Source organism: Dermacentor albipictus, chromosome 1 (genome assembly GCF_038994185.2).
Source record: "Dermacentor albipictus isolate Rhodes 1998 colony chromosome 1, USDA_Dalb.pri_finalv2, whole genome shotgun sequence".
Taxonomy (NCBI): domain Eukaryota; kingdom Metazoa; phylum Arthropoda; class Arachnida; order Ixodida; family Ixodidae; genus Dermacentor; species Dermacentor albipictus.
The window spans coordinates 315,101,287-315,115,523 of NC_091821.1; the positions used below are offsets into that span (position 1 = coordinate 315,101,287).

Genomic DNA, 14,237 nt, shown 5'->3' on the forward strand with positions numbered 1-14,237 from the left:
GAAAACTGAAACTAGTCAGGGCTGGAAATGAACAAAGTGCATTCAATTCAGGCATCAGTTCGGTGCCAACATGTCAATAAAGGAATCTGTGTTCGCCAAGATCCTCTGACAAAGGCAGTCCAGTTACAGAAGAACAGGCTTTGCGACGAGTTACCATTGGTAGTAAAAAAAAAAAAAAAAACTGGAGCACATATTAGCTGAGGAAGCATGTAGGTCCGTTGCTAAATGGAATACGAATGACGTAAAAAGACGTTTGCCAGCTGCACTCCGTCATGGCTGCCCGCGTTCTCATGTTTCGTTGCGCGAGGTGGACGAAAAGGTTCGCTTTATCATTTCCGTTACGCTGTCAGCATTGCTCATTCTGGAGTCACACTCTTTGGCAGCCGCAGGAAATCACAGGAGAAGAGTGCACGATAAAGTTCTGGTACATTTAACGCGGTAGTGTACGTTTGAATACTTCCGGTGTGTTTAAGGTGTTAATATCCTCAAATAGGCTGATGATGTTGATGATGTTCCTCAATTTCGGGGCCTAAAATAATATTTAAGAAAGAGGAAGATGAAAAAAGAATATCACTGAAACAAGGGGCAGGCGCGCCCTGATTTATTTAGAGTGGCGTTTTTTGGGCGTTTTTTGGTCGGTTCTGCAGCTAAAATTGTTTTTAGAAGTATTCTCAACAATGAATCGATCAATGAATGAATGAATCAATCAATCAACCACCCAATCAAACAATCAATCAATAAATGAATTATGTTAATTAAAGTGCCCACGAACAATCTCGAAGGTCTTGGTGCTGGAGCACTCGGCAAAACAATGCACAGTAAAAACAGTTCACGCTCACACACCAACACACGCGCGCAAAATAATAATTTCGCGAATACAGATTTTGACATAGCATAATATCTGTGTTCGCGACATTATTATTATTTTATTATTATTATTAGTAGTAGTAGTATTAGTATTAGTATTAGTATTATTAATATTTATTTATTTATTTATTTACCGTGCCCAGGAACAGCCATGAGGTCTGAGTGCTGGCGCAGAACAATATTGAAAAGAATTGTTTACTTACAGCAAGGCACAAGGTGAATGAATATAAAAGAAAAAGGAGGAGAATGGGAGTTGAACAATATGTGAAACTATGACACAACAGGCGCAAAGTTAAGAGAAGAACGAGGACAGCGAGTTATGAAGAATATCAAGATCATGAAAATAGGCATTGTAAAAACTGTATTCTGTGGACGGTTGAGAGTTAGTTATGACAGGCAGGCACATGGAAACGTCCACGTTCTCTGGTGATCTTGCGCGGAATACGAAACACGATACAACTGAGTAGTTCGGGGCAAGTGAGGATACTGCGAAGGAGCTTGAAATGAATCAGAAGGTCAGCGCAATTACGTCGGCAGCGAAGTAAGGGAAATGACAATCATTCAATGATGCTAGAACAAGGTCCAGTGTGCGTATTAGCAAAGCGATGATGATGTATGATAGAATGCACCTCGTTTTGTTTACTCTGTGTATTTTTTTCAGCGTTCTCGAGTTTAAGGCACGTGGTCACATTACCAACCTTGAATTGCGACGTCACATATCTAGGACATGTATTTACCCCAAATTTTATAACGCTGCCTTCGACGTACCAGCTACCTGACCAGTTCATCGCCTGTCCAGCCACGCAAACCATCCGAGTGTTTTACCATTCCCCAGCGCAAAATGCCACTCATGTTCACTCCCTTTCTCTGACGACCCTGCGTAACCGGTACGATCCACCTACAAGTGCAGTGCAACACTCCGATCCACACTAATTCAAGGCGGCACTGCAATCACACTTATACTGTAAATAAAGCCCATCCCTCATAAAATACCTCAACTGCGGCCTTTGAGGTGTAATAAATAAATAAATAAATAAATAAATAAATAAATAAATAAATAAATAAATAAATAAATAAATAAATAAACACAAACGTTTTCTGATGCCGATCTATAACGTCACTCTTAGATCTAGAAGTGCCATTCCAGACGACCAACGCATATATGAGTTGAGGAAGACAGGTTGTTGTGTACAACTTGCGCAATTGTGTAGGATAATTTAATTCGCTCGAGAGTCTGCAAACAGAGCCAAGAGAGCGCATACCCCTCGTTGCAACGCGTTTAGTGCTAGCTGTAAAGCGAAAGATTGTATCAAAAATTACACCGAAATCTTTGATCTCACAGACCTTACACGATGATACAGAATCTACAGAATAAGACAAAGAAATGCTTGCTGTTTTGCGTGTGAGAGTCATGACTTTGGTCGTGGCTTATAATAATAATAATAATAATAATAATAATAATAATAATAATAATAATAATAATAATAATAATAATAATAATAATAATAATAATAATAATAATAATAATACCTGACATCACACACGCTTTTTAGTATTCAGGAGAAATTAGTTTTTTAAACGGCAGTTTTTGTTCATTTATTTATTTATTTATTTTAAACTTGATTGCATGAGAAGCTAAATTATCGATCTAAAGCGGCACACGTGACATTATTTCTTGCTTACGAAATAAAATATTTTTATGTCATCTTGAGCCTTTTTGCTTATATGTTTCAGCACGGTTCCACCACTTTCACAGACATCAAATAAGAAATTTCAGGCTGTCATTCGCTCATGTCGAACGAATTCGAGCGCAACGAAGCAACGCTATACACTCACATGACCGCAGCCGCTGCGCTCCGCCGGCGCCGAAGTCGTCTGCAGCGGCTGCGTCGTCTGCTGCTGCCGCTGACACCGGTGATGTTCGCGTAGCCAGTGCGCCTGCAAGTCCGACAGCGTTGTAAACTTCACAGTGCAGTCCGGGCACAGGAAGGACGCGAATCTGTCGCCGGACAGCATGAAGGGACCAATCGGCGCTTTCGCCACGCTCAACGTCAGCCGAGGCGGTATTCGCCGCAGTGGCAAGCTGCGGGTAAAGGCATCGCGACGCTATTTGGCGGTTGTGCGCGGCGCCACAATAATGGAAAAAAATTGGCGGGCCGCGCGCGCAGCAGCTGAGAAGCGCCGCTGTTTTGCGACGACCAGGCGCCGCTCGGCGCGTAGCCGCGGTGCTTAAAACCCGCGATGAGCTGCAACGACACGAGCCGGAGCTCCGGTCGGCGGCGAAAGCAAAACACCCATGCCGCGAAGGGCGTCCGATATCGAAGGGTTTCAACGAGCAGACGAGGCCGTGTACTGGAACCGCGCGGATGAGATTGGTCTGCGCCGGCAGTAAAAGGGTGATGCGTACTCACAGATTATACGTAACGTCGTCAATAATAAATTACGTTTTAAAGATCAGACTCTCCTCGTTACAATATAAGTTGGGTCCCGTTAATTCGACCTTGGTTAATTCGGCATCTCGCTTAATTCGAACCCATTGAAAAGTCCGGGTAGGAAACCATATAATGTTATGGAAGAAAGACGCGTCTAGTTTAAACGCGAAAGCACGCCGCTACCTTGACCCTGACCCTGACTCCTACCGGCACCCCGTCATGCGCGTAGCACTTACTAAAACCTTGAAAACACAAGCAATTACGGAGACGGCGTTACTTGTTTCGTCTCTTTTGAGAATTTTGTTGGCGCCGACAAAAGCTGTTGAAGTTCATGCACCACTCACCGACGACGGTACTGTCAGCAACGAGACAGTCCGACGCTGGGAAAACGCTTAACCGTATCATCGCTCTTCGCCGCATGCTGGTTGATTCGCCCTTCAAGAGGAAGAAGCAAGACGACATTACAGACTGCTTCAACCAATAAAAAATATATATATTCACTCATTTTGCCACAATTTCTTAATTCGACCTTTCGGATGATTTGAAATCCTAAGGTACAGCAAGGGTCTAATTAACGGAGTCGACTGTAGTGAACTTGGTGCCCTCCCCGTTCTTACCTTTAAAAATATTATTTATTCACACTATCAAAAACATATCTTTCGCCACTTGGTTCATTAGAATAGAGTCGTTATATGCCAAATAATGCGGCGGGTAGGCAAACAACTAAATGCAGCAAAGATGCGTGTAGCGTGAAAGACAGCACTATTTCATAACCCTGCCTTTATAAGGCAACATAGATATAATTATTTCTTTTTTCTTTCTGCTTCCTGCACATCAGCGAATTGTGCAAAAATATAATCTGACGTAATTATACCTTACAGTCGCTTTACAATGGCGTACTTACGCGTAAACGATGCAAGTAAGGTTTCGTCACTGGTTAAACTTAACTCTTTTTTTCTGTTTAATGTTTGTAGGAAAGATTGGCAACATGGGTAATGAGGCTTCTCTATCTCGCTGAAGGATACAATGCATATTAACAATAGGAAGATTCAAACGTTGCTGCTACTGGCTTCACGGAACAACGTTACTATAAGACAGCAAAATGCTATAGCCGTAATCTTCATCATCATACTACAAAAGTCCACTGTTTAGTATTGCGGTTTGCTACACCTTTATGAACATCAAGAATGTTGTATTATGCCCGTATCACTTAATACCGATTGCTGCCGATTAATACCGGCTGCCGATTGAACACTCCTGTCGTTCGCTAGGTCTCGACAAGTTTTGCGTGCGCAAGATATCCCAAAGCGTCACCGTTGACAATTTTAGACAAATTCGTAGGTCCTTACCATGTTCGTTCACGTGAAAGAAGCCTCCACTATGATATTATGGCTGTTTGTGTAATGGATGTAAAATTATGTTCTTTACCGCGTAATCTGTCACATGTGATCGTAATGTGTCTTCCAGCAGTTCAAAAAGCTGATTTTTCTACGGCTGTATGTGGTTTGTCACCTTGTTTTTGTCATTCGTTTTAACGTGGACTCTTGACGCACAGCTTTCAATCTAAAGTTTGTTCTGTGCTTTTCAGCCTGGGTCGCTCACGCACCCATTGGAGGGCAGCTTTGGCTCATCACGAAGTTGACTGACGCCAAAACAAAAGCAGCAGTAGTGACAAATAATGTTAGCTAACGCAAAAGGGGCCATTGAGTGTGAGAAGCGAAGTCATCTCATAGTAGGGTCTTGTGTAATAGTCAGCAGTAAGCACACTTCCACTGGAATTCTGGTTTGGAAAGTGATACGCAGCGCAGACGTACATAGTTCTGGCAAGTGAATTCACAACACTGGTGCCTTTACAATTTCCAATAACATTGCTTGATCCTCATTCGAGATTTTGACACAGCTAGCTACAGATGGGCTAATTTATGTAGGCTTTCGCCATTGAATAAGTCATGGCAACAACAACTATAAATGAATAACGACAGAGAGAGTTTAAAGCTAACTAAAGAGGCTAGTCTAAGGACACGGGCTCTGCTCCCGTTGTATCATAGGATAGGAGCTGAAAAAGATTGAGAAAAAAGTAACACGCATGCAAGCACGCACGCACGTGCGCGCGCACACACACACACACACACACACACACACACACACACACACACACACACACACACACACACACACACACACACACACATGCAAAATGTACGTCACATTGACCTCTATCCCGCGTAAGTTATGCAATGGGAATTTTCCCACTTGAAGCTGAATGTAGGCGAACCAGAATCGTTCCATTATAGAGTTCCGTAGCAATATCATAGAATTTGTCCCCTACCCTTCTCCAATTTAGGATGTTGTGAAATTCTCTCACATCGCGAAACTTACGTGTACCGGCATGAGTTTAAAGTCGGCGCCATTAATGGCGATGTATGTGCGATAGCAAGGCGGCCTTCTGCTCTCAGTGACTACCGCGTCCCCTGTCGTAGTTTAGGCAAGGTGCCTTGCCCGTCTTGACAAGTCTTCCTCCATTTCTCTCGATTAGCTCAAACAGCGGTCGCAAGATGGCGTCACACTACCGTCACGAAGTTGACAAGTCAAACTGCTTCATCCATTGCCACGTTCCATCGCATCCCCCCCCCCCCCTTCTTTCTTTTTCAAACGAATAGCTTTGCCAAGCTTTTGTAGATAACAGCCGCTGTGTAAATAAAATTTAGAAACGCGTTCAACAGGTCAAAATAATTCGGGCAATTTTATTTTTGAACAAAACTACGGGATCGCGCAAGTTGCGGCCCCTGAATGCCGTAGAAGTAGTGAAAGTCGTCACAAGTAGGTTTGGAAGTATATGATTATCCAAGGAAGGACAGTATACATTTCGGGAGCATGGACTAAAAGGCAAGAAAATATCAATTTAGGCCAAGAAGTGTATGGTAATAAGCTGCTTGTATACAAAGGCTCATGGGCGCAATTACACAGTGCACGAACAAGAAGCCATGCGTTAACGAGCTATCCTGTATTTTAAATTAAGCGATATGTCACATCCGACCGTTGATGCATGAGCAAGGGGAGCATGTATGTATAGTATATTAACGTCTGCTGCCTGAAGCAACGCCATTCTAAGTCATTGGCACGTACGTGCGTTTGTGGACGTAAGTGAACGTTTCAATCGTACGTCTCAAGGTGCGTGCTTCTTCGAGAGAAGGAGAGCCGAAATGGCCGTAATAACGGATGCGTGAATATTCGAAGTTTCGAATAAGAATGGAATATTACGCCCTAACTGTTCGTGTTCGTACTCGAAAAGAAACTATTTGGTATTTTCTAACACGTAAAACTAACAAAATCTTTTACCTTTGAATACTACAGCATTTAGAAAATGTAATAATCTATTGTATTAATACTAATAAGCAGCTCTTTCTCTTGGGAGATGTAAACATCGACACGTTGGCCGACGACTCTTCTGCGCCCGACTTGATGAATCGCTTATCCTCTTACGGGTGCGAAAATGCTATTTCTATGCCAACCCGAATTAGTTCACAAAGCTCTACTTCCATAGATATATGTGTTTCAAACCTGAATGCATCAGATTTCAAAGCAGGGGCATTATCATGCGACATCAGTGATCATCTGCCTGTATTCTTTGCCACACAACACACACACACTAACCACGAACTATAAACGCAGCAGGCTTGAATACAGGGTGGTGAATGACTACTCCTTAAGCTATTTTCATTCTTTAATTGAGCGGGCTGTCTGGTCAAATGTGTACTTACAGCAGGATGCAAATTCTGCATATGAGGCTTTTCTTCGGGTCTTTCTTAGTTGCTACAATGATGCGTTTCCACTGAGAGAGTATAAGAAATGCAATCGGAAAATTAAAAAGCCCTGGATTGACACCGCCCTACTAAAGCGTATCAAGAAGAAAAATAATATGTTCCACAAATTCATAAAATGCAAGGACGTTGACTTGTTCAAAGAATTTAAAAAATATCGCAATCAATTGAACGCCGATATAAAGAAAGCCAAACTTGCATATTATGAAGCAATGTTTGCTAGGATAAGAACGGATCCGGTAAAGATCTGGAGACAGGTAAATTACCCTACTGGCAGAAACCCATCACCGGTTAAGGCTGACCAAATAGCAATCAATGACTCTATAGGAGGCAAGACGCTAGCAGATGAAATTAACGAGTATTTCATTAATGCAGCCGTACGCCAGCCGTCTATTCAACAAAGCGGGCTCTGCTGGCCTTCTCGTCGAGTAAATTCATTCGTTTTGGATGTCACTACCGAAAAAGAAATCAATGGTCTTATAATACGCTTAAAAATAATGTCGCAAGTGGGTATGATGAAATTAAAGTTGAACCTGTAAAGCGAGTGTCATCATTAGTCTCACGTTTTCTACTGGAGTCTTCCCAGATAAATTAAAGCTGGCCAAAGTAATTCCAATACACAAAGGAGGTAGAATTGACGATATTACGAATTACTGGCCAATCTCAGTGCTACCGGTGTTTTCAAAGATTTACGAATTGTCAATCAATAACAGGCTGTAAAAATATCTAACCAAGTATCATTTAATATCACCCTCACAGTAGGGTTGTCAGAAAAATAAGAGAACTCAGGACGCTCTTCTTGCGGTCAAGCAGCAAATAATAAGAAATTTTGAAGATCAGCTCTTCACCTTAGGAATATTTCTCGATCTGCGCAAAGCTTTTGATTCCGTTGACCACGAAATCTTAGCTATAACATTAGATTGCTATGGGATTTGAGGTATCACATTGGACCTTATCAAGAGCTACTTATCATTTCGGCGTCAGTTTGTTAAAATAGACTGTAGTTCTTCAAAACAGCTTGACATTAGGCTAGGTGCCCCGCAAGGTTCGATATTAGGCCCGTTACTTTTCCTCTTATATGTGAATGACATTACGGAACTACAAAGAACACCCACAATAACCATGTTTGCAGATGACACTAGTTTATTCATTACAGGTAGAACACTGCATGGCATTGAACAATCGGTCAATCTCTATTTAAATGATTTATCCACATGGTTGCAACAAAACAATCTTCAGTTGAATGCAGTAAAAACGAAGTACATGATATTTAAGCCAATCAATAAGCATAAAAAATGATTAACTTATGCTATGTTCACACTACGGTCGTAACGCGCGTAACAGCTCTTTTGGCGTATCGAACGTAACGGCTGTAAAAAACGTTACGGCAGTTAAGCCGGCACCTTTGCTCACATTTACTGCTGCTTAAATTACGGCTTTTACCACAGGCCAATCAAATTTGGAGCTGCAGAATGGACGTCACCAGCGGTCCAATATGGCTCCTGCCAACATGCGAGCGCTGGCCGAGATCGAAGAAATTCACGCTCAAAACAAACTTATAGTCATGTATTCAATCGCCCAAAGACGACGAAGGCGACGCAGAAGGGTTTGGGTGCGGCAAGTATTTCTCGACAGGGCCGCGGACGGCGATTTTCACAACCTTTTCGCCAAGCTCCGAGTTGGTGACGCTGCGATGTTTCATAACATCATGCGCATGTCGCCCCAGCAGTTCCGCTTCCTTGAAAACCTAATGAGACCGCTCATCGAAGTTCGGAGCACGCATCTGCGGCCACCGATTTCCTCGGCGGATAAACCAGATGAACTGAAAACAGTCTCGCAAGGCGCACTGCAAAACTTTTCACGAACACAGCCAATCGTGCGCACGGAATGGCGGAATGGCACTTCCCGCGCCCGGAGCTGTCTGCAGACGGGAGGACGGAAGTGTCGTCACCGGTTGTTGAAAGCCGAAAGCTTATCGGTCATTGGCTGTGTCGCAACGGTCGTAACATAACAGTCGTAAATGTTGCCGACCCTTTAACACTCTCACCCACGATTTTTGCGAGAATTGCGCACGTTGGTACCTTTACGTTCGCTGTCTGAACTAGACGCATACGCTTGTTGCGCTTCCGCTTACGTATGTTACGAAAAATCGGTGCCTTACGAACGTAGTCTGAACATAGCATTACGGTACAGAGAACATAACTTAGAACAAGTGTGCAAAAGTTCCTTGGGCTATGGTTTAGTGAAGAGTTGTCTTGGACCCCTCATGTCAATCATCTGCTCTCCGAACTTGCGAAGTCTGTTGGATGTATTAGAAAAATAGCTCCTCTTCTACCTTTTTGGCTAAAGCAATCACTATATTACTCCCTGTTCTATTCTAAACTTTTGTATGGCATTCTAATCTGGGGGACAACGACAAAAAGGAACTATGATAGGCTACAACTTCTGCAAAAACGTGTCCTCCGGATTTTTGTGAAACACACCGGCCCTATTAGTTTGTTGCCGACGCAACCACTTTTTCCCAGATTTGATGTTTTACCTACAAATAAAGTCTATTTATGGATACTGGCACAGCGAATATATAAAAAGAAACTCCACAGTATTTACACACCTGTCTTGGCGTAATATGATATCCGTAACCCCAAACACAGGAACAAAAAAGTCAGAACAAATTATTAAAAACAAGAACTGGAATATCAGGTAATGAACATGTTAAATAACTGCGCTTCTATTTTGGATTTCTGCCTACCCAGAAAAACATTCAAACGTGAACTGCGGTCAATTTTCTATTCCGTTGATTTTGTTTTCCGTTGAAATTGTTATGTAACAATGATAAATGTAAATTTACGTTTCAATTGTTGACTTCTTTTTAAGTGTTTTTGTGATATGAGCGAATCTTCAATGTGATTTTTAAAAATAAACTGTCCCTAGTGCTTACGTACAGCCATATTCTATAGGATGTATGATGTATTTATGGTGTGGGATGTAAGCGTCTACTATTTGTAACACCGCTTCTCTTTCTTTACCAGCTCTCTGCTGTACTGCTGTAGACTGCTCCTTTTGTTACGGGGGCAGAGACCTCGTCAGGCAATAATGCCTTTAGTCTCTGCCAACCGGAGTATGATGTGATTTTCCTGCAAATAAAAACTGACTGACTGACTGACTGACTGACTGACTGACTTACTGACTGACTGACTATCACGTTCCGCTCTTAAAGGCGAAGCTTAGGCGTCATCATTTTTTTTTGTTTGGTTTTGCTTCGGTCGTATTTCTTATCGCCGCCCTACGCTGCTGCGCAATGATCTAGCAAACAGAATAACGAGGTTGCTTGTTCGTAGCAGCAACCAACGGGTACGTCATCGCCTTGTCACTTTTTTCACGGTCAAGTCAGCCATCGGGTAGTGTTGATTTTTTAAAACACCTTTTGGGAATGCTGTTGTCGCATGCGTGAAACGCACGGGCGCCCGCCTTCACTTCGCGTTCCTTTTCACGTTTTGCGCCACAACTACGAAACGCGTAAAGATAATAATAATAATATTTGGGGTTTTACGTGCCAAAACCACTTTCTGATTATGAGGCACGCCGTAGTGGAGGACTCCGGAAATTTTGACCACCTGGGGTTCTTTAACGTGCACCTAAATCTAAGCACACGGGTGTTTTCGCATTTCGCCCCCATCGAAATGCGGCCGCCGTGGCCGGGATTAGATCCCGCGACCTCGTGCTCAGCAGCCCAACACCATAGCCACTGAGCAACCACGGCGGGTACGCGTAAAGAAGAACGGGGGAAATGTAGCGAGCTGGAAACTGGAATATGATGTTTTTGAATGCGATGCACCATTTGAGATTCAATCTAACGCAATTATGCAGTAATTATAAATTTAGGCGATTAAATTTCGATATTTAGCTAATCAATGATAACAGAAAAATCCACCAGCCTACGCAAAGCTACGGCTGAGAAAACACCTTTGGTCCAATCTTCGTATCTCGCAGCCCTATATTTAAACAGCTTGATTCGCGTTAGCTGGTACACATAGTGTAGGAATGTCGTTCAACACACTGTCTAATATTTATTTGTAAAATATCTTACAAGGCCCCTACATGGGGCATTGAGTAAGGGGGGGGGGGGGGCATAGAACAAAGTGCTCGTATAAATGTGGCAAATCTGCGACAATATCAAAGTCGAAAGAACAACTCCAGTCAGGTGCGCAGCCTGAAAATGGCAGAAACACGACTTGCAGCCGTGTATTATTAGACCAATAAAAAGAACACAAAAGTTAGCAAGCAAATATAATATTGTGCAAGGCAAAAAAGTAAAAAAGAAAGAAAAAGAAAACCAGACAGTGAGTATATATGATAGCATGGGTTTTCATTTTCCATTTATTCACCTTAACAAGAGATAAGCGAGTTGAGTGAGTGCCGGAATTTTTCACGGCCAGTTTCCGCAACTATGTTATCGGGGAGGCTGTTCCAGATACGAATGGCACGTGGAAGCGCAGACGATATCATCTAATATCTAAATTGATCACAACACCTACGTCAAACGTACATTCTGTGAAGTGGCGACACATACGTTATCCGTTTTCTTCATTCATAAATTATAGCCAAAAGCAATATCTCCGCTTCGTTACCAACGAAATATAGACCTCAGCGTGGTCGACCTTGATCGAAGTGGTTGATAACACTCTATCACACTGGCACAAGTCTCGCTAAAGATAAACATGTATATATATCCTTTATATTCGAGGCTGCGTTATGGTGGTTCCTTTTTTTTCAATTAAATGAAGAAAATGAGCACTTTAAGGTAGTATTGGGGCAAAAAAAAATTTTTAAACGCTGGCTATATTTTAGAGGAAAATAGAGCGCTGTCATGAAAGCTATCAGTAAAGTCGAGGTTTCCCAGCGCATTGGAAAAGGACGACAGAAAAGGACGCCGAGACGTCTGCGTGTCCTTCTCTGTCGTCGTTGCCTAATGCACTGGAAAACATCGATTATGCAGCACCAATTAGCCCAGAGCTTAACATTGGTAAACTTCATATTAGTATAGTGTTGACTGGTTACCTGGACCACTCTTTTAGACGAACAACAGAGAGAAAGTCAGGTATATTATTTCAAACAACATAGAAATAAGTTGTAGAAACCAAGTACTACACAGAGATGAGATGCACTTTAAAAATCATTTATACGCTTTGAGGCGTGTCCGGAAGCTATAATCGCCATCCAACATGTGCGCCTTTTCTCTCCAACTCTGCACGCCCAGTACTTGCAGGTCACGAACGGCATGCGAGTTATCAGCCGTGACGTAGCATTCTTGACACACAAGTAGCGTGCACAGGGTTTTTCGAAGGAAGAAAACACAAGATAGACATACACGGTGTATAACGATTATTCAAGTTGTGGGACAAAAATACGCCTGAAAAGGTGTAAACTGCTACTATTGTAACTACTATTACTATATTGTATATTGTACTAACTACTACTATATAACCCTGGACAACAAAAATGACTCGCGTTATCTACTCAGAAAAAAAGGCTAGGCATGGCAAGAAAGAAGAAATTACGTAAAACAAAGAATACGCGTCCAGGCAACGCAAACAATTATTAAAGTAAGGGATACGTTAAACGTCGAACCTGTAGCCTATAGAGAAGTTTAAGAGCAACAACACAGGTTTCAATTGACTACACACTAAAATAATTATTTTGCGTTTTCTTTCACGTGTTTTACGTGATACGTTTGTTTACTGTTTATATATTCTCTAGGCAGAGGAAGACGAAGTGATTCTCGTAGAGACCACTATTCCTTCGCGCTGCAGTATTTTCGGCTTTTTCCCGTGTTTTACTGGGAGACGCCGCTCTCATTGCCACGGCAATAGAAGTGGAGTCGGCAGAATGCCGACGCGACGTGTCTGCTTCGTCAGGTACCGGCCCGAGGAAGAGAAATTGCCCACCGAGTCAAGCTGACAGCGAGGACAGTGCGCTGTACTCCTACTCAAGCGATGACGCCTCAGATGACGAAGGCTTCGAAAGAGTGGTACACCGGAAGGCCAAGAGAAGAAACATCAGCGGACGGTCTTCGTCAAGTAAGTCTACCGTCATTCCACAGCGCAGGCCATCGGCGCACACAATTCTTTTTGTGCCGGACGCACCTGCCGACAACCTCAACCGCCTTAATCGACAAGCGATTTCCGTTTCTCTGGAGGCTCTTGTCCCAGGAGAAATCAAAGATATCAGAATTAATACTCGAAAGAACATCCTGGCTATTGACGTCCACAACCGAAGCGCAATCAATGCTTTGATGGTAGTAAAGCTCCTGGGCAACATTAATGTCCACTACCTCATTCCGCAAGACAACGAAACAACGGCCGGTGTTGTTTATGACATTGACACATCCATTAACGACAGCGACCTGCCAATTTTAATCAAACCTGCGACAGATGGTGTTGCCTTACTACAAGCTCGGCGCCTTGGCAAGTCGACCTGTGTAAGGCTCGTGTTCAAAGGTGACTGCCTACCATCACATGTAACGGTCGGCCACTTTCGTCATGTGGTACGACCTTTCGTACCAAAACCACTTCAGTGCAGAAGGTGTCAAAGAATTGGACATGTGAGTGCTGTCTGCCGAAATACAACGATATGCCCACGATGTTCCGAACACCACGACACCGACACTTTCCGTGCAACAAAGCTCAAGTGCCCAAATTGTCAAGGATCGCACGCTGCGTCCTCAAAAGACTGTCCACGCCTAAAGAAAGAGCAGAAAATCTTGAGAAAAATGGCCAGAGACGGATCGTCACACAGAGATGCTTCAGAAGCGATAAGGCGACATCGCTCCCGGAAACGAAAGTCCATGAAACCCTCTTCCGGTTCAAGGGAAATGTCTCGTCCGGCAACGCCACCTCCTGTTCCATCTGTCTCGAGTAAGAACACGAATGTCAACGAAAGAAGTGGCCATGCTTCATCAAGTGATGCGTGGCCGGCACTGCCGAGAACATGCCACGCGCCAGAGCCACAGCAAATGACTCGCCATTTACAGTCAAATGTCACTACAGTTGACCAAATGCAAGACAAGGACTCACAAGTGATTGCCATGCTCAAATCGCTCACGAATGTCATGCGTCTG

At 43.1% G+C, this 14,237-nt stretch overlaps 2 protein-coding genes across 5 annotated transcripts in view; one reads left to right on the plus strand and one right to left on the minus strand.

Moving 5' to 3' along the window:
* Positions 1-2,898, minus strand: part of by (focal adhesion protein tensin) — a 354,735-nt gene extending 351,837 nt beyond the window's left edge. For all 3 annotated transcript variants that reach the window (XM_065435184.1, XM_065435202.1, XM_065435175.1), the window contains exon 1: positions 2,704-2,898. In XM_065435184.1, the coding sequence (XP_065291256.1) occupies positions 2,704-2,883 (180 nt within the window). In that variant the 5' untranslated portion in view covers positions 2,884-2,898. The remainder of the gene's footprint in view (positions 1-2,703) is intronic.
* Positions 1-14,237, plus strand: part of LOC135904493 (transport and Golgi organization protein 2 homolog) — a 183,493-nt gene that overhangs the window by 98,144 nt on the left and 71,112 nt on the right. The window lies entirely within an intron of this gene.